General features: G+C 47.5%; 1 protein-coding gene and 10 non-coding genes across 12 annotated transcripts in view; 3 read left to right on the top strand and 8 right to left on the bottom strand.

Annotated features, from left to right (window-relative positions):
* The window catches only part of LOC119393794 (ras-related protein Rab-8A), a 118,633-nt gene that overhangs the window by 66,820 nt on the left and 31,214 nt on the right, over positions 1 to 20,599 (top strand). For both annotated transcript variants that reach the window (XM_037660955.2, XM_037660957.2), the window contains exon 3: positions 2,004 to 2,064. In XM_037660955.2, the coding sequence (XP_037516883.1) occupies positions 2,004 to 2,064 (61 nt within the window). The remainder of the gene's footprint in view (positions 1 to 2,003; positions 2,065 to 20,599) is intronic.
* Positions 7,953 to 8,026, top strand: Trnai-aau (transfer RNA isoleucine (anticodon AAU)). The gene has a single exon. It is a non-coding gene; the product is annotated as a tRNA-Ile (tRNA).
* On the top strand, positions 9,896 to 9,969 carry Trnai-aau (transfer RNA isoleucine (anticodon AAU)). The gene has a single exon. It is a non-coding gene; the product is annotated as a tRNA-Ile (tRNA).
* Positions 13,836 to 13,909, bottom strand: Trnai-aau (transfer RNA isoleucine (anticodon AAU)). Its single transcript has one exon. It is a non-coding gene; the product is annotated as a tRNA-Ile (tRNA).
* Trnai-aau (transfer RNA isoleucine (anticodon AAU)) lies at positions 19,090 to 19,163 on the bottom strand. The gene has a single exon. It is a non-coding gene; the product is annotated as a tRNA-Ile (tRNA).
* Positions 19,312 to 19,385, bottom strand: Trnai-aau (transfer RNA isoleucine (anticodon AAU)). The gene has a single exon. It is a non-coding gene; the product is annotated as a tRNA-Ile (tRNA).
* Trnai-aau (transfer RNA isoleucine (anticodon AAU)) lies at positions 19,534 to 19,607 on the bottom strand. The gene has a single exon. It is a non-coding gene; the product is annotated as a tRNA-Ile (tRNA).
* Trnai-aau (transfer RNA isoleucine (anticodon AAU)) lies at positions 19,851 to 19,924 on the bottom strand. The gene has a single exon. It is a non-coding gene; the product is annotated as a tRNA-Ile (tRNA).
* Trnai-aau (transfer RNA isoleucine (anticodon AAU)) lies at positions 20,073 to 20,146 on the bottom strand. Its single transcript has one exon. It is a non-coding gene; the product is annotated as a tRNA-Ile (tRNA).
* On the bottom strand, positions 20,295 to 20,368 carry Trnai-aau (transfer RNA isoleucine (anticodon AAU)). The gene has a single exon. It is a non-coding gene; the product is annotated as a tRNA-Ile (tRNA).
* On the bottom strand, positions 20,517 to 20,590 carry Trnai-aau (transfer RNA isoleucine (anticodon AAU)). The gene has a single exon. It is a non-coding gene; the product is annotated as a tRNA-Ile (tRNA).

Raw genomic sequence — 20,599 nt, 5'->3', positions numbered from 1 at the left:
CAGGTGTTTCTCAATAGGCCGAGAAAAACTGAAAACACCGGACATACTTCAACGCCCGCATATTCCGCAGCCAAACGAAACCACCGTATTCCCCACAGACGGCACGTCTCTCGCGCTCCCCATAAACAAAGCTTACCGCGACTTACGACATAGTCGTGCGCGCGTTACGGCCATTGTTTTCGACAATTCCTGCATGTAATGCAGGGTCGCGTAAGCGAACGCAACAAAGGAATCGCGGCCTTCTCGAAGAAGCCGTGTGCCGCGTTGCCGGCGCTCACTCGGCCATCTGCTCGTCTCCCGCGGCTGGCAGAACTTAATGGCTACTTCCATTACTGTCGCTCCTGGCAAGAAGCGCAGCCAGAGGAAGGTAGAGGGTGACCACGCGCGTGCCGTCGAGAGGCGGGTTTGCGCGCATGCCGGCAGCCCGCGGTCGTGCGCCGGGCACGCGTGCAGCCTGACTTCTGCCTGGGGCGCGACAGATGTTCGCGCAGCGGCGTGGTGGCTGTCCGTCCTTGAAAGCCGAAGAACGCCTTCGCCCATCGCCGGCCGGTCAGCGGGTGCGGCATGAGATGTCCCCCGCACCCCTCTTTGGCGCTGAGCCGTGCTCCCGCAAGGGCTGTAACAAGGCATAGGGCTATACTCTCCTCCTCCACATCACTTCCTTCCACTGCATGGCTTTCCGCGGTGGTTCCCCTCGCGACCGACTTCTTGTCTTGTGTGAGGCGCAGCGCGTGTGTGTGCACTTTCTAGGGGAGTGCCTCCGAGGAAGCCATCGTGAGAGTCACGAAGTGCGCTCCCAACGGGAGCACGGGTCTACGGCTGCGTTTTCGCGAATTCGCGTGACTTCATAATGTCTGCTGCCGCTCGGAATTTAGAAGAGCCGAAAAAAAAAATAGAGCAGAGAAAGGACAAAGTTGTTTGTGTGTAACGCAACTGGGTTGTGGACGTAATTTCGGTCTGTCCGTCACTGCGTTGTCTCGTAAGTTTCTCCGAAACAGAAGAAAGCTGCTTAGAAACGGGCTTATGTTGGCGAATTTGAATAATCGTGTTTAGAAAAAAAGAAAGAGAAGCGCGATTCAGAGTGAATAGGGCATATGTTCTACTCCGGGAAAGCGGTAAGCTGTCCCAACCGGAACATTGTGGTTCCCGGCAATCATAACAGTACGTCCTGTAACAATGCGCCTGTATGAAGACTGGAAGCGTCGAGAGCGTTACGTTGTTACCTATACCATGTTTACGTGAGCTCATGCATGCAAATTTCCTTGTTTACTCAGCCAAGCACTTTGCCATCGCACTTGACTTTTGGTAGTATTCCTGTTCACGCCAACTGACGCTGGATGCACTCATGAGCCATAAGGCTTTCGCCTTAAGTTTTCTGCCGTGGTAACTATAGTGCGCTGGCTTTGGCCTTCGAGTCGTCTTAGGTGAATACATAAGGGACTCTGTGAGCTTTTGTGTGGGATATTCCAGAGCACTCTCTTCTCTTACACCGAGTTTCTAGAGGTGGAACCATGTACCGCCGGTACACTCCTACAAATCTTTTTTTTTTTTTCTGCATCTTAGCTACTTTAAAATATTTTTGCGAAATCAGTATTGGTCTCATTAGTCGTACCAGAGAAACGCGCAACGGAAGTACAGTGTCCTCATCTGAAGGTTCCTAACGTGTTAACAGACCCGCGTGAAAGACAGCTGACCCCTTGGTCCTCCGAAGAAGCGAATGACCACGCGTGGAAAACCCGAACGCGCTCACAAAAACAAATGACGCGGGCCCGCCGCCCGTACATGCGGGGTCAGCCGTGTCCGATCAGCGGCCGTAGACGCGTCATCCGTCAAGGTGCCTCCGCGAACACCGAACGTGCGGTATAAACCGCGTGGTCGCCGATCTGCTCCACTGGAGTGCACCCGTTATATGTGCACCCGGAGATAACGCGAACGCGCCGCCGTTTTCTCGGAGAGTGTTCCGATGGCTGACCACTGTCCATCCCATGCATTTTTGTGTGCAGGGACACGGCGGGCCAGGAGCGGTTCCGCACCCTGACCACGGCCTACTACCGAGGAGCCATGGTGAGTGATCTCTCTCTCTCCCTCTTTCTGCGCGTGGTTCACGCGTCCGCTCCTGCGGCGCCATTGGGAACTTGCACGTGAGCGGGTGCTCCTACCGGAAGAAGGCAGCGGGGCATATCCTGCACCCATTTAAGGGGCAACCTGACAGCATCTGCATAGGACGTTCGTGCCGTTCTGTTGACACGTGTGTTCAGCCGACTGCTGTCACGGTGTGCGCAGAAACACGCGGTAGATATGTTACGGTGCATGAAGTTTAGTTTCGCGACGGCGAGGAGTGTATTCGGATGGAAACAACTTGATTGTGGGAACAACTTTATTGCGACGAGAAGTGCCAAACGATCCGAATGAGCCTGCGCGTGACACGCGCATTCCGCATGAGAACACCTATAGCGTTTGTACTGCAACAAACGCGCAAACCACTTAAACTGTAATCCCTGACAGCGCCTGCACATTCATAATTAAATGAGAGAAATATTTGTTCAAAGCTGGATGACTTTGCTAAGCTAATCATCTGTATCCTGTTTCATTTTCTCTTTTTCTTTATTGCTGACAAATCATTTTATTTATTTATTTATTTATTTGCAATTATTTCGTTGTAGGGTATTGCTCAATAGTTCTTTAGCTCAATTGCTTGAGGAGATCGCTCAAAGCATGTATTCTCGCCCTCAAAGGAGCGCTGCAACACTTTTCCAAGTAATCATCGAATGGAGCTATTAAACGAGTTTATTGCCTCACGAATTCACTGCCGCAAAAAATGTTTAGAATCGGTCGATTACGAGCGGTGCTTCAGGGATTTGTCCCACTCTTTAGGCGCTTTCTCTCTCCTTTCTTACCAGCGAGCGCGCTGAAAGCTACGCAAACGGGGGGGGGGGGGGTGGGTGGAATGACCAGGGGTGCAAGAAGCTACGTCCGTTCGTCAGCGCGCGTCATGAGCTCGAGCACTTTCTTTTCTTTTTTTTTTTTCTTCGAAAGCGCGGCTTACCTTCAGTGTGATTGCGACGCGCCCGAGCGAGCGCGTCGCGGCATCCCGCGGTCGCGGTAACTATGGGGCTCACGATGCTCAAATAAGCCAATAGCCGTGGACTTCATGTTTATGGCGCGGTCATTTGGGTCTATGGCATCATTTATCGTGAGAAGAGCGATCGATTTCTAGCTGACTGAGAAATAATTGTAAGTTCCATGCCGCGTGCTGCGCTATAACGTTTGGCTCATATGTTCTCGGGAGCTCCGACTATACCGATCGGCTGCGTTTTCTGACCACGCTGAAAAAGTGTTGCAGGGTGTCTTTAAGATGTGGGTGACTACCCAATAGCAGTAAACGGATAAAGAAAGGTCAGGGTCTCCAGACATCCTAGTACAGAGCGTAGGCGTGGTCCTATTATTATTATTATTATTATTATTATTATTATTATTATTATTATTATTATTATTATTATTATTATTATTATTATTATTATTATTATTATTATTATTATTATTATTATTATTATTGGGAGCGGCCCGCTGCGCGTTGAGTCGTGCACCTCAGGACTTACAATAAAGTTTCGCATCCATCCATCCATCCATATGCATGCATAAATACGCAAGGATACAGAGGAAATATGCTGACAACTGCCAAGGGGCACAACGCCCGAGGGAAGGGATAGAGGAAAGAAAGATAACACGAGAGAAAGAGGAAGGAAGATAGGAAATTAAAGAAAAGAAATGACGAAGACTTGGACAAAAATAGGTTAAAAAACTCGAAAGAAAAATTTGTTTGGTCCATAAGAGTCCGCAGAGCTCCATGGGCATGCTCCTAAACAAACCGGTATGAAAATCTGGGGAGGTCAACCAGGCCAATTCCCACATCGGAACGGTCAACACTTCAACGTGCGACTCTTGCGGATCTGAAGAAGCGATCGAACTGTTGAGCACGTGCTGTCATGCACAAGGTCCAGCGCATCTCTTTACTATAGAACTTTTTTCTTAAAGGGAAACGCTTGTATCTTAACTGGTCAAATCTGATCGCTGGCGCAGGAATCTATTCGTGCGCTGATCTGCAGTTTCTGATCAACATCGACCTCAGTGACGGATCTTAAAGTCCTTCCGTGCGTTCTACTGATCGAAGGACTCGGGTCTACGGAGTGCGGAGTAGTGCTGCCTCTCTCTTTCTCTCTTTTATTCTCCATTTCCCTAGCTTAAGGTTGAAAATCATATAGCAGTAAAATAAAAAAAACGACAGCAAAGTAGAAGAGTGCCTCATATATAGAGGTGCCATATATACGCATGGGTGTACTTATGGACTATGTCCGTAACTCTTTGCGAAGCGCAAATCGCTGTTCGCATAATATACGACATGCTGCAAAGAAATATTTACTGAAAGATGTACTGCAAGACAATGCGTAAGGGGAGTCGCAATTCAGTTCCGAATTTCGATTCCGCGGCAAGGTACCGGACGGGGAAGGAGCTCTCAAGTGCCCAATTTTCACTGTGGGAACATTCGTATTGTGAACATTTATGTTCTTTGAACTGTTATATGTATTTTTTTTGTTGTGTTAGCGATTATTTTGTGGTGCTAAGACTACGAATATATACGTAAGTGTCCCTCAGTGTGTTCCTTTCTTAATTGATGTGGTTGTTGACAACACTTCGAGGAAAACTATCATGTAAGATAAAAGCAGTAGCCGGCGAGAGATACATATGCACCAACCTCTCCTTAAGCACACTTGTTTTAAAAACAATGGTGTACAACCACGACTTAGACGATTATTAAGGCGAAAGTTTTATATGGCTTAATAAATATATATTACGTCACGCTGACGCATGGTGCTGACGTCTTCCCACGAAAAAGTGACTTTAATATATGTTCTCTCATTTCACCGATGTCACGACAGGTGTGAACTTATCTAACCCTTTTTGATGTTTTCCGGGAACTGTTCATTTGTGCGCGGAGGCACAGAACTGCACTGGTGTAGTGTTAATTTGCTTCGCGGGATCAAAATCCACCGAATTCCTACATTGGCAAGGCGTGGTTTTTCACATGAGGGTCAGGGGCGTAGCCAGCAATTTTTTTCGTAGGGGCAGTCAATTACCCTTCATGTATGCTCGTGCGTGTGTTTGTACTAGCTGTATGCGTATACATACACATGTAAAATTTAAATATATTGGGGGGAAGGGTTCGACCCTCCCCCTCAACCCCTGGCTAAGCCAATGATGGGGGTCCAGTGAGCTTCCGAGACTCGTGCCCTCGTGAAAAAGAGAGAGAGAGAGAAAGTTTATAGCAGCACTACGCAGCCACGCTCCATCGGTCGCTAGTAAAACTCGTATCCGGTGACTGCAAAAGCTCGTGAATCCGGCTCCGGCATGCACGGAGGCGGTTGGAATGGGAAAGGGGGGTTGTCATATCAAGCACGCGGGCAGTGCGGGTCCACGAAGTCGGCAATGGCGTGTTATCTTCGCGTTCCGCGCTCGCGTGCTATCGGGGAAAATAATAAAAGGGGTCGCGCGAAGTGCCGTTTGCTCGTTGTCCCGAACACGAAACTCTCAACGCCGGAGCGGTCACCCCAGCGACAGGCAAGAAAGCCGCTTATTTGCCGGCTGCATCCTTCTTTGCAGACACACACTCCTCTGCGGCTCGCCTCGCGGATCGTCCGTCAAGCAGGCGTTGATCGCTCGTTGTTTGCCTATACGCCGATGCGTACAAAACTGCGGAACATACAGAGCAGCTTCATGCGGGCGCTATGTGATATATAAACTCTGCGCTGGTCGTGGCTGCAGAAATAAGGCAAGTGGAGATAGGAAACGCCGACGTGACAGTGCCGTCTTATACACAGCCAAATCAATCCAATAGACAATTAGGTCGAGGAAAACGTAGGCGGCATTAATTGTCGTCTTTAACTGTGGTGTAGCAGTTAGGGCGTAAATTAAAATGAGTTAAAGTGAACGAAAAATCACCCCTTTCGGTCGGTGGGATCCGAAATCACAACCTTCGAGAAAGCGCCTTTACCAATTGAGCTATACGTCCGTATATAGCTCAATTGGTAGAGAATCGGACGCGTAATTCGAAGTTTGTTGGTTCGGATCCCATTAACGGAAGGGGATATTTTTCGTCCCCCTTAATTCATTTCAACTTACGTCATAATTCCTACACTACAGTTAAAGATAACAGTTAATGTCCCCCACGCTTTCCTTGACCTTATTGTCTATTCGATTAATTTGGTTGTCACTATCAAAGAAACGAGCTCTTCGAAAAAATATCCTTCTTTCGTGCTGTACAATAGACACTTGCGTTAGTTTTGCCGCATTCGTGAGCCATTCGGTCTGGCAGAATAGAGAAGGTCCAGGGCAGCGCGTTGTACGGTATACGCGAGATGATACGGAAATTTCGCAGCACTATGGAAACCTTCTGTTTGGTACAGGCACGCACTGCAAAGATGCACCTCGTCGGCTTCCAAACGCGTGTCACTCATGCATAGCGGGATAATTTATTAATTTATCCCCACAGTTGCAGGTACGGCAATTAAGGATGATAACTTTCTGGGGTATTTTGTGAATGTGGCGCAGCATGAATGTAGAACATGTGTGCCTTTGCAAACGCCACAGCCATATAAGAATGTCTGCTCAGTTGAAGTAATAATTAAAGGCAAAGTCATGATGCCGCTAAATATAGTAAAGTTGAGGGAGATGCAAAGGTAAGATGGAAAGGAAAGAACGTATACGGAAGTTACCGAGAGGAAATTGACAGGTTTTGCTTGTTGACCATGCTTTTCTTCTTCAGTGGTTATTGAGGAAAGGAAAAAGGCACCTTATTTCTGTCCGCCTTCAGGCGACACGGCGCAGTGCCTTGTAGGGGTGGGGGTAAGGAGGGAATGAAAGAAAAGTAGGAAAAAATAGAGAGAGAAGTGATAGGGCCATCCATCCAACGAAGAGAGAAGAGGACAGGAAAGGTGGGGGAGACGATCACGGGAGTTCAGGGACGGGGCCACGAAACACAGCCAGAGGCACGGTGCACAACATCGACGAAGCGGCGGAGGCCCCTGCGATGAGCGGCGCACGGCATAGCGGGCGAGGCGACCGTCACGGGGCGCCGATCAGCGAGAGGTACGAGGAGTAATCCAGGACATCGCGGCCGGCACGTCCGTCTTGCTTGAAATCCAGCGAGCGATTCCGCTTTTATGTAGATGCATGTGTGCAGTTGTAGTGAAGACGTTCTAACTATTTTGTTTTCGCTTTCGTTTTATAACCAAATCCATTCAGCTCTAATATGATGTCACGCCATTAGTACTGTGAGTCTCTTGCATATTAGTCCATGACGAATTGAAAATGAACATAAAGAGGGAACAGATGACGACGTCGTAAGGAAGCGACAAGGAAGTGAAAAAGGGCCCTGTACGGGACTGAACAAACAGCGAAGCGCTTGCAGCGGAAACAGAAATGCACACGAGCTATGGTGAAACAAACGATCTTCATGCATGGTCGTTGTCATGGCGTTATCCAAGACTGACTGATGGAAAAAGCAGCATAACAGCGACCAGGAGAAATTCAAGCTATTCTCTAGGCGTATGCTATTGATTAATACAAATATCGCATATTTTCCACGATGTTTTAAGAAAGAACAAATTGAAAATGGCCACTTAATTCCTATTCCCAGTTCACCCTATAGGGGTACTCAGTGTTTGAATAAACTCCCTAAAACGTGGCCTGCTAGCACAGTCGGTTAGAGCGTCATGCAAATAACGCGAAGGTCGTAGGTTCGATCCCTGAGCAGGCCAGAAATTTTTTTCCATATCGTTCACGCACTCGCTTGCTGTAGGATGTGCTAATGGCCGATGTAAGGGCCATTTTATCTACGAGTACCGAATGTATACCGTAGGCATGTGCACAATGTTTGAAGCTGAGCTCGCCGCTCCGGCCTGCTAGCTCATTCGATTAGAGCGTCATGCAAATAACGTGAAGGTCGTAGGTTCGATCCCTGCGCAGGCCAGAAATTTTTTTAAATGCGAAGCATTTCTTAGCGAACTTCTGCGAGTTTGAGCGTATCTATCTGTCTATCTATCTAGCCGCCTACGACTTCGTGCTCTCCTGGCCGTTTCGTTAATCGGATGTATACCAAAATTGGTATGAAATAACATGAACGTATTACGAACATAAATGACAGGTCATAACATGAAAATCATGATATGCATGTCATGAACAGCATGATTTACATTCCACGGCCTTGGGGCTCTTGCGGCCGTTTGGTTAATTTCATATATACCAAAACTGGTATGACGTGACAAGAATTCATGGCGAATATAATGACAGGTCCTAATGCGCAAATCATGACACGCATGTCATGTGCGGCATGATTTACATGACATGGTCTCGGGGCGCTCGCGGCCGTTTAAATGAATAGATATATACGAAAACCGGTATGACAAGACATTTCGACATGACGAACATAACTGACAAGTGGTAACATGAAAATCATGACATGCGTGTCATGCACGCCATGATTTACATGCCACGCTCATGACGCACTCGCGGCCGTTTTGCTAGGTTGATATACACCAAAATTGGTATTGCGCGACGAGACTGTATGACAAACGTAAATTAGAGGTAGTAACATGAAAATCATGACATGCGTGTCATGCACGACATAATTTACATACCACGCTCATGACGCACTCGCGGCCGTTTCGCTAGGTTGATATACACCAAAATTGGTATTGCGCGATGTGACTGTATGGAGAACATGAATAACAGGTGGTAACATGAAAACCATGGCATGCATGTCATGTGTGTCATGATTTACATGCCACGCTTATGGTGCATTCGCGGCCGTTTCGCGGGCTTGATATACATCAAAATTGCTATTGCACGACGCGACTGTATGACGAACGTAAATTAGAGGTGGTAACATGAAAATCATGTTACCATGGTAACATGAAAATCATGACATACGTGTCGTGTAGAACATCATTTACATGGCATGCTCATGGTGCGCTCGCGGCCGTTTCGCTAGATTGATATGCCCCGAAATTGGTATCGCGCGATGTGACTGTATCAAGAACATGAATAACAGGTGGTAACATGAAAACCATGACATGCATGTCATGATTTACATGCCACGCTCATGGTGCATTCGCGGACGTTTCATTAGCTTGATATACGCTAAAATTGGTATTGCGCGACGCGCCTGTATGACGTACGTAAATGAGAGGTGGTAACATGAAAATCGTGACAGGCAAGTCATGTGCGACATGATTTACATGCCACGCTCATGATGCGCTCGCGGCCGTTTAGCTCGCTTGATATACACCAAAATTGGTATTGGGCAACGTGACTGTATGACGAACATAAATGACACGTCCTAACATGCGAATTATGTTATGCATGTCATGTATGGTATGATTTACGTGACACTGTTATGGTGCGCTTCCCGCCGTTTAGATAACTGGTTATACACCAAAATTGGTATGGCATGACAGGAGTAGCGTGATGAACATAAATGACCGGTCATGCAGTGTATACACCAGAACATACGCTTCACTGGCCTGGTGTATATCACATTGTGCATGCACGCGTGCATGGCAAACATGCGATATATGTAGAACTAGATGCCATGGCATGAATGATTTCATTTGGCTCAAAAATAAACAAAGCGATGTATGCAGCTCTTTGCTGGCTGCTTCGCATTACATCGATTCCCACAATGCGTGGGATCTGCCGGATTTTTTTTTTTTTATATATCCTTCGCCCAGTCGCTTGGTGTAAGATGTGCTAATGGCAGATGTAAGGGCCATTTTATCTACGGGTACCGAATGTATACCGTAGGCATGTGCACAATGTTTGAAGACGCGCTCGCCACTCTGGCCTGCTAGCTCAGTCGGTTAGAGCGTCGTGCTAATAACGCGAAGGTCGTAGGTTCGATCCCTGCGCAGGCCAGTAATTTCTTTTATATCCTTCACCCAGTCGCTTGATGTACGGTGTCCTAATGGCCGATGTAAGGGCCATTAATTACACCCCACGAATGGTGTGTTGTTTGATGGGTCCCTATCTGTAGATGGGGCTATTTTATCAGTTTAGAAAGTACTCTGCGAAGTCCGTTATTGTGTGATCGACCAGCTTTATTGAGGTATATGGGAGAAGGCAAAGGGAGGGAATGACTTCATGGAGAGTTGACTTGCGAAGGCTGGTTAAGTGACGGCATGCGGCCTTGCTATGTTTACTTCCACTACTGTGATTTCACGCACGCGGATGGCATATGAAAGCCGAAGCCGTAATTGAGGTGGTGACAGCGCATCGTCCACGTGTCTTGATGCTGGGTCGTCCACTGTCCTTAGGTCGCTTCGTTATAAGGCTAAATGAACGTAACGAAAATATGGACGCTTATTTCTCTCTTGTGTCTTCGGGTTGCGTAAGCTTTTACAGCCATCAGGCGTTCTCTAAGTGCTTCATCGTAAGTAAACGGGTGAGGAGAAAGAAGGGTACGGGAAGTGTGGTCACTAGTTCTTGACTCACTATGTCCCTTTACTTGTTTCGGCAGATGTAATCTCAGCAAAGCTAGACGATGACGTTTAGGCGTAGATCCTTAGATCTACTGGCACTTTAAGCGACGCAATGTTAAAAGAACGCTTGTTCTCTTGCACAAGAGCCTGTGGGCAAGAAAACGCTGTGGTGAAAGAAATAAAAAGGGATAGCAAGGTAAAAGGAACGGTTGAAAGAAATAAGAAAAGATGATATGCAAGAAGCGGTACGCATCCGTGTTGGAGGGGGGTGTCGCCTCTTCCTGTGCGACAGTGTGCCACTGTCAGCTGCCGGAACAGTGGGCGGGAGAGGGACATAGCGGTGTGCGGAAACGCAATGGAAAAAGGAAAAAAATGATGACGGAAGAAGACGCACGGCGGCCGCGAGCACTCGACAAGAACGCGAGGGTGTTGAGTTTGGACCGGGTTGAGAGGCGCGGCTGTCTGGTGGGGTGGGGTGCTGCCGTGCGCGCGCCCTCCGCGAGCGTTGTAAAGCGTGCGCTGACTGTAGTGCATCGAATGCAGCAGCAAGGAAACAGCGAAGGGGGGATCCGCTATCCCCGAAGGCGCCGCTGTACACGAAAGGTCATCACACCCGCCGCCGCCACCCTTGTCACGCTTGGTGGAGCAGGTTTCCCTTCGGGAGGGGGAAGCCTCGTCCGTCAGATGCAGGCAAGAGCAGTCGGAGCAGCACTGTTGTGTGGAACACTGAAAGACAGGCAGAAAACAAAACCCCTTCTCACTATGTTCAATTACGAAGGTAAGGCTAACTGATAAGCAGAATGACACGGTCATCGTTAGGCTTCATCTGAATAACGCCACAGCGGTGGTGGTTGTGGCGGTGAAGCTTCATGACCCCAAAGAGGGGGTCCTGAAGGACGCCCGGTTGAAAGCTAGGGGCAGAAGCCACAGTGCTGCTTTCGCATTTCAGCTCCATTGCAGTAATTTCGTGAAGCAAATCGACGACTGGGCTGCAGATCAGGAATTTTTAGGCATTCAAGATGAATCTCCTTTTTTGAATTGTCTAATTGATGCGTAAGCGCATGGTTTTACAGCAGGAATGTCTTTCATTGAGGGTCTTCCCTGGAACGTTGTTTTCTCACCGCATCAGTACGGCCTTTTTCTTCTTGTTATTCAGTGCTCATCAGCGTGTCGAACGGTCTAACGAAAGGCCCATCTCGATATCATCAAAACACGTGTATGGCATTAAATTTTCCTGATATGTTTACGATACTCTATGTTGGACTATAGGGGACAGCTGAAAAACACGTCTTCTTCTTCTTCTTTTTTTTTGTAACGCCGGGACAACGCATTCATATGGTTCAGATGTATTCCCATTCTGCAAGCGTGGTTGTGTAGGCTACTCGTTAAGACACTGGCCTTCAAAGCGTTCGTGACTAGCCCGGTAGGTAAGACACTCGTTTTTGGAGCATATGGTCCTAGGTTCAAAACTCAACGCCGACGAAAAAAGTTTTTAAATATTTTTTAAGCAATTCGTCTTACGTGACAGAGGGACATACACAGTTTTCTCGTTTAGTCGGCATAAAAGTGCTTACGCATTTTAGAAACCCACAGTACTCGACTCTGTTTATATATAGCTTTATCGAAACTACCTTCAAAGCCTGCTAGTTTATCATACTGTAAACAGCACAACTATGCAGGGATTGTACTGAAAAACCTTACCTTGCGGCAAATCCTGCTTATTGTCCGGAGGTTAACGAATCTATGTGATATTGATGACAGTTCCTTTAATCAAGCAAACCTCTCCTTGCCTCCTTTTTCTTGGAGTTTCTGGTATGGTGCGCATGCTTGGTCAGTTTACATGCATTTCAACAGGAGCCTTCCCCTGAAGCGTTCGCTTCACCGCAACAGATGTCGAAAAGCAGTCGAAAAAGTTGGAGCCTTATCACCCATGATAAGGCTCAACTTTTGTCTGACGTCACACCAAATATCGTGTTTTGTATGACCTGCTACTACGTGCGATCCTCAGACAGAACAGCTATATGGCGAAGAGAGAGAGAGAGAGTCGCATTGACAGCGAGCAACTGCGACACCCTCTCCATCAGTCACAAAAAGAAGTTGGCTTCCCAACAATGCAGACCGTGGGAAAATCTATTGCGCCGTTTCTGACACCTGTGGAACGAAAGATATGCATGATGGGTACAGGGTCGACCACATCTAAGCTGAACACCTCATTAGTATTCAAGACCTCATTGAAGCTGTTGTTTAATGCATAATTCGGAAAATCATTACTGTGTTTGTCGACACCATGATTAGACGTTCTAGGCATTGCGCTCGTGAAGTATAAGAAACGTTCTAGTTTTACCGGTTTGAATACTAATGAGATGTTCAGCTTAGATGTGGTCGACCCTGTACATCGTTGCAAGGTGTGACGTCACAAAAAAGTTGTGCCTTATCATAGGTGATAAGGGCCTCAACTTTTTCGACTGCTTTGGACATATGTTGCGGTGAAGCAAACGCATCAGGGGGACGTTCAGCTCGCAATTAAGGTTCTTGTACACATGGTATAGGCACATCGCTGCATGGTGTGACGTCAGTCAAAAGTTGAGCCTTATCATAGGTGATAAGGGCCTCAAAATTTTCGACTGCTTTGGACATATGTTGCGGTGAAGCAACGCATCAGGGGGACGTTCAGCTAGGAATAAAGGTTCTTGTACAAATGGTAGGCACGTCGCTGCATGGTGTGACGTCAGTCAAAAGTTGAGCCTTATCATGGGTGATAAGGGCCTCAACTTTTTCGACTGTTTTGGACATATGTTGCGGCAAAGCAAGCCCTTTAGGGGAACCTTCAGCCCGCAATTAAGGTTCTTATACACATGGTAGGCACATAGCCGCAAGGTGTGACGTCAGACAAAAGTTGAGCCTTATCATGAGTGATAAGGGCCTCAACATTTTCGACTGCTTTTGGACATATGCTGCGGTGATGCAAACGCCATCAGCTCCGAATTAGGGCTCTTATACACATGGTAGGTACATCGCTGCGAGGTGTGACGTCAGACAAAAATTGAGCCTAGTCATGGTTGATAAGGGCCTCAGCTTTTTCGACTGTTTTTTGGCATATGTGGCGGTAAAGCGAGCGCATCAGGGGAAGGCTCCTATTCAAATGCAAATTAGCATGCCGAAATCGAAAAAAATACAAGATTTCCAAAGGATTTATGCTGACAATTCTTGCCTCCACCAGCATATTTATTAAATTGCGATTAAATATTCGTCCGTGCTTTCTTCAAATAAAAGAACTTAAACTATCGGAGCAAGAAAAAAATTTCACCTGCGCAGAGATCGAACCTACGACCTTCGCGTTATTAGCACGACGCGCTAACCGACTGAGCTAGCAGGCCTTTTTTTTTTTTTTTCTTTATTGCTTTTTACAACCACAACCAAAATGATCACATACAGAATATATACATTTTATAAAAGCACTGGCTTAGCTTAGCCAGCGCGTATGCTTTAAAAAGGCTTCACAGAAGCCAATTGATCAAGTAAAGGTAGCCACTCTGGAGGTTCAGGCTGTGCATTGAACAAGTCTCGTGTGTACAACATACTCTCAACAAAATAGTCCCTTGCTGAGTGAGCCTCTATATGAGCATGTCGGATATCCATTCTTGTCTTCCATACGCTATGCATGCAAAGCAACATTAGCATGTCACTCGGCACTTCCCCTGTACCTGCACATGGAAGAAAGCGAATTCCGAATGCGCTAATAGGTAATTCTTTTTTTAGAGTCCGTTGTAGCACATCCCACAAGAATACAGCATCGTGGCAATCGAGGAAAATATGCTCTATCGTTTCTGGTTTCCCGCATATTAAACAGTTCACTGACCAGGGTACAAAGAGCCCTTTACTTTGTAACCATGGCAACACAGGGAGAGTGCCGGTATGCACCTGAAAAAAGAAGGTTTTGACTGAGGGTCTAACCGGCATTCTTTTAACACGCTTTAACACATCGCGCTCAGGACCCAGCCTGTACGGAGCTCGATATAATGGTACTGGCAAAAACACATCCCGAAGATCACGATACAGTTTCTTTTTGGTGACATCAGACAAGTATTCATAAGAAAATCTTTCCTTGAGCAGGCGTGTAGACGAAACAACTTCACGCAAATAAGGACTCAGCGGTCCAGCTCCAAAAGAAAAGGACGACACAACAAAATCAGGTAGGGGATTCTGCAATCGCGCTTGGATCACAGTTCTCAAAAAAATATCAGTTTGATCCCGAACAAAAACGAATCTGCTCACCAGCTGTTTAAGAAAGAGATGCAATAGCCCTAGGCCACCATTTTTCACCTTATGAAATAAATTGCACCGGCTCGTGCGCTCCCACTGCGATCCCCATATATAGGTCGCGAATACTCGGTGCATTTTCTGAACCGAAGTTCGGGTCATGGTTAACACTTGCAGAACATAAAAAACTTTGGCAATCAAAAATACATTGCAAACAGACGCTCTTGCAAACATCGAGAAATTGCGGCCACCCCACTTGTCGGTACAATTTTTGATGCGTTTGTTTTCCTCAGACCAGTACTCAGTAGCATTCCGGTAATGGTCTAAAGGAACGCCGAGGTACTTTCCCGGCGTGATTTTCCAATTCATTTTACAATAAACCTCAGGCGTGCTCTGCCAATTGCCATGCCAAAAGCCAAGGCACTTTGGCCAACTGATTGCACTACCGGTCGTTGCGCAGAAATCTGTAGCTATTCTTACAACTTCTTGCACACTTTCTTTGTCAGTGCAGAACACGGCAATATCGTCAGCATAGGCTAATATTCTGGTTTCACTACTCAAAAAGGAATACCCTCTTACACTAGGGGTTGCAAGCATACGTAAACAAAATGGCTCCAAGTATAGCGCGAAAAGGAGAGGCGACAGAGCACATCCTTGTTTCACGCTCGAGCGCACTGGAATAGAAGCAGTTAATTCTTTATTGATTACTAACTTAGCCGTACACTCATGGTACACCATTTTAACACCTTCGGTAATAACAGATCCAACATTCACATGCTCCAACAATAAAAACAAAACTTCGTGTACAACTTTGTCAAACGCTTTATGCAGATCTAGCTGAATCATGGCCACGCGGTCATGCATTGCGTCACAGCATTCCAGGATACTTCTGGCTATGTGTATGTTCGTGAAGATGGTTCTGCCTTTAATACCACATGTCTGGTGTGGGCCGACTAGGGACGTGATAACACTTTGGAGCCGTGTAGCTAACACCTTCATGTATATTTTATAGTCGGTGTTGGTCAGACTAATGGGCCGATAAGACTCTACTGAAATTAACTTTGCAGGATCATCAGTTTTGGGTATCAATACTACGTGAGCAGTCCTAAATGAGTGAGGTGCCTGTTTCTTCTCATAGCATTCTGTGATAACTCGATGTAATGCTACTGCCATTCCTGTCTTAAAATGTTTGTATATGGCAGCACCCAGGCCGTCCGGCCCCGGTGACTTGCCGTTACTTAGACCGTCTATAGCTGCTTCAATTTCCGCCACCGTAATTTCTGCTTCTATTAACTCCCTCTCAGAGTCTTCCAATCTTGGCATAAGGGCCAGAAAGTCCTCTTTGAAGCGCTTGGGGTCGTTAATTTTATTGCTCAGAAGTTCCGTGTAAAACTCAACAAAGGCAAGATTTATCTCTGCACGATCACGTGTAGTGTGATTGCGATACCGTATTTCAGTTATCTCTTTGTTTGCTGCATGTTTCTTTTCTTCACTGAGCACTCGCTTAGTGGGCGTTTCGCCCATCCACAATCGTTCAGTGCGTGCTCTTATCATTGCTCCGCGGTACTTATCTCCGTCGATAAATTCGAGCTTTGCTTTCACCTCCTTTATTTCTTTTTTGAACTTTCCCGGCGCTTCGTTTTCTACGCTTAACATGTAATCCAGCTCACTTTGTAACTGCTTCTCTTGTTGCCTTTCCTTGTGACGTAATACACAGGCTCTTTCGATGGCAACCATCTTTACGTCACACTTAAACTGCTCCCACACAGACATGAAGTTGTTGGTTTCTAAACGAAGGGCATTTGTAAGACATTCTTTGGTTTTCGTGACAAATACTTCATCTTGCAGTAGCTTTTCATTAAATTTCCATAGAAACCAATTAAACGTCGCAGCCTTTCGTTTTTCGCCAATATTAACCGTGACCATACAATGATCACTAAAACTAAGGTGCTGCGTTTCATAGGATGAGCATAGAGGTACCAACTTCGCCGACAAATATATTCTGTCTAACCTTGCATGCGACTGACCTTGAAAATGCGTGTACCGTACTTGGCCCTCTCGCGTCATTACGTAACCGACATCTTCCAGTTCTCTCTCGGTCACTATTGCGCTCAACAACTCTGCGCTTCTATCACGCACACTGATATTCGTCGTTTTATCTTCAGCTCTACAGACACAATTAAAGTCTCCTAGGAACACAACACTTCTTTCTGTTTTTAAAAACCCCTCAACCGCCGTAAAAATTCTTCCCGTTCGTGCGCTCTGTTCGGTGCATAAATGCACACGGCACGCCAAGGCATTCCAGAAAAAATAAAATCACACACAACCAGCCTACCGCTATCGCAGGTGGACACATTTTCAACAACCGCGATGCTACTACGAATGAAAACGACGCAACCTCCTGACCGCCCCACAGCATGACAAACGCATACATTGTACCTAGGGCGAAAAACTTGAACCATTTGCTCCGTTTGTTCTTCACTTTCCATTTTAGTTTCTTGTACAGCCAAAAGGTCTACGTCGTTTTCCAAAAGAATGCGACTAATCTGGCATTGCCTCCTGCGTGAACACAGTCCCCTTGCATTCAACGTCGCAACGCGCATATTAGGTTTAAAGTTAGTCGCCATTTCGTGATGGTTGCTTGGCCGGGTGTCCTACTCACGTCGCAGCAGTGGGTCCTTGTGCTCCTCTGGAACGTCTCCTCCGCTAAGGCGGAGGCGGCGTTGGGGTCTCCCCACGGTCAGGCGGCAGGTTTGGCCTTGGTTTCAAGGTAGGCCGCCGACCAGTCGCTGTCTTTTTTGGAGGTTCTCCGGTGCCTGACGTGCCCACGTTTCCTGTGCTGTCAGATGCCTCACGAGCCCGCTTTGAAGCGATGGCTCCTGCCGCGGTCATCTCGACGTCCGTTGCACCCGGGCCGACCTCTCGCGCAGCTGCCGATGACTCGCTCGCGGCTTTCGCGTCGTCGTCTCCTGCTTTTTTCTCTGCCTTCGTTCCTGGCGCAACAAGGGGCTTGTCGCTTTCACTGGTCCCTTCCTGTGCGGCTCCTGAAGAAGGTTCAAGGGGCTTTACAGGCATTTCCACATTGTCGTCCTCCCTGCTCGCTTCTTCGGCGTCCGCGGCGTCCATCAGGTGCTCAGAGACTTCATCCGTTCGGCTTGGCCCTGTAACGCTGGCGTATGACCGCACGCAGTGAGAGTCATCGTGGCCATAGCGACGACAAACCCCACAACGCGGCACGCGGCAGTCCCGTCGAATGTGCCCGATGCCCCGGCATCGGAGGCAGAGCGGTGCTCTGCCAGGAATGACGACGAGCGCCATGTCTTCCGCAACACGCAGTTGGTGTGGCAGGTCGTCCACAGTAACGCCCACATGCAGTTTCATTGTAACCGAGCGGGTAGTTGACCCTTTGTCACTGCAACCCTGGACCTTCCACTTGTCTCTGCTTATTTCGGTGACTTTTCCGAAAGGCGACAAGGCAACTCGCACGTCTTCGTCCGGCACCCCATGAAGCAACCAGTATAGCTTTAGCCGCACACCACGGTCACGGGGGTCAATCACCAATGCAGTATCTAGGTTGGTGCGCTCACTACAAATACTCACAACGTGGTCTTGGGAGGCACGGCTTTCCGAGCTGGCACTGGGGAGCCAACTGGTGACCCTAGACCAGGCCCGGCGAGCCGCCGTGGCCAGTGGGGCTCTACAAGAGGGCTCCACCCGGGATTAGCCACGTACTCTAATTCTTCAATAAAGTTTATTCATACAGCGATGGTCCTTGACGTCGAATGACTCCGCCGCCAGCATCTTCTTTTTGCCTTCATCATCCTTGAACGTCACTGCCCACAGGTGATTCATTTGGTATGCCCCAAGGGCGACCACTTCCGGCAGCAGCGAAAGACGAGCAAGGCTGTCTCGGACATGCTCCACTCGATACGGTCTGGCTTTTAAATTGCCATGCAAAAAAACCGTGTGCAAAACAGAATCACCTGAAGGCAAATGAGGCAGAACAACCTGGAAATCTTCGCCTGGCTTTTCGGTACACCTGATACCGCGGCCCACACGAGCCGCTGAAACCGCCCCTACACGGGAGCACATGATGGCACGTCCGTTCACTGTCGTGGCCGGAAGTGGAATCCACTGAGCTAGCAGGCCCGACTGCTTTACCCCTTTTCAATTACCGAACATATGCCTGTGCCATGGATTTGTCATTTTCATTTGTTGATAGGATTGCAATGTCCTTTCTCTCAACCATCAGCGACCCCATATCGAGAACTCGAAAGAGCAAGAAAAAAAGAAAGATTGGCCTGCGCAGGGATCGAACCTACGACCTTCGCGTTATTAGCACGACGCTCTAACCGACTGAGCTAGCAGGCCCGACTACTGTGCCCCATTTCAAATACCGAACATATGCCTGTGCCATGCATTTGTCATTTTCATTTGTTGATAGGATTGCAATGTCCTTTCTCTCAACCATCAGCGACCCCATATCGAGAACTCGAAAGAGCAAGAAAAAAAAAAAGATTGGCCTGCGCAGGGATCGAACCTACGACCTTCGCGTTATTAGCACGACGCTCTAACCGACTGAGCTAGCAGGCCCGACTACTGTGCCCCATTTCAAATACCGAACATATGCCTGTGCCATGCATTTGTCATTTTCATTTGTTGATAGGATTGCAATGTCCTTTCTCTCAACCATCAGCGACCCCATATCGAGAACTCGAAAGAGCAAGAAAAAAAGAAAGATTGGCCTGCGCAGGGATCGAACCTACGACCTTCGCGTTATTAGCACGACGCTCTAACCGACTGAGCTAGCAGGCCTTTTTTTTTTGCTTTATTGCCTGCTTCCAGACATAAACCACATCACAAACACATAGAATAAATAACATCAAATGTTGTCCGTCCTACTGGAGGCCCGACTACTGTGCCCCATTTCAATTACCGAACATATGCCTGTGCCATGCATTTGTCATTTTCATTTGTTGATAGGATTGCAATGTCCTTTCTCTCAACCATCAGCGACCCCATATCGAGAACTCGAAAGAGCAAGAAAAAAAGAAAGATTAGCCTGCGCAGGGATCGAACCTACGACCTTCGCGTTATTAGCACGACGCTCTAACCGACTGAGCTAGCAGGCCCGACTACTGTGCACCATTTCAAATACCGAAAATATGCCTGTGCCATGCATTTGTCATTTTCATTTGTTGATAGGATTGCAATGTCCTTTCTCTCAACCATCAGCGACCCCATATCGAGAACTCGAAAGAGCAAGAAAAAAAGAAAGATTGGCCTGCGCAGGGATCGAACCTACGACCTTCGCGTTATTAGCACGACGCTCTAACCGACTGAGCTAGCAGGCCCGACTACTGTGCCCCATTTCAAATACCGAACATATGCCTGTGCCATGCATTTGTCATTTTCATTTGTTGATAGGATTGCAATGTCCTTTCTCTCAACCATCAGCGACCCCATATCGAGAACTCGAAAGAGCAAGAAAAAAAGAAAGATTGGCCTGCGCAGGGATCGAACCTACGACCTTCGCGTTATTAGCACGACGCTCTAACCGACTGAGCTAGCAGGCCCGACTACTGTGCCCCATTTCAAATACCGAACATATGCCTGTGCCATACATTTATCATTTTCTTTTGTTGATAGGATTGCAACGTCCTTTCTCTCAACCATCAGCGACCCCATATCGAGAACTCGAAAGAGCAAGAAAAAAAAAAAGATTGGCCTGCGCAGGGATCGAACCTACGACCTTCGCGTTATTAGCACGACGCTCTAACCGACTGAGCTAGCAGGCCCGACTACTG

The sequence above is a fragment of the Rhipicephalus sanguineus genome, chromosome 5, assembly GCF_013339695.2.
Source record: "Rhipicephalus sanguineus isolate Rsan-2018 chromosome 5, BIME_Rsan_1.4, whole genome shotgun sequence".
NCBI classification, from domain to species: domain Eukaryota; kingdom Metazoa; phylum Arthropoda; class Arachnida; order Ixodida; family Ixodidae; genus Rhipicephalus; species Rhipicephalus sanguineus.
The sequence above is the reverse complement of the archived record's forward strand: the minus strand, read 5'-3'. Positions and strand labels throughout refer to the sequence as shown.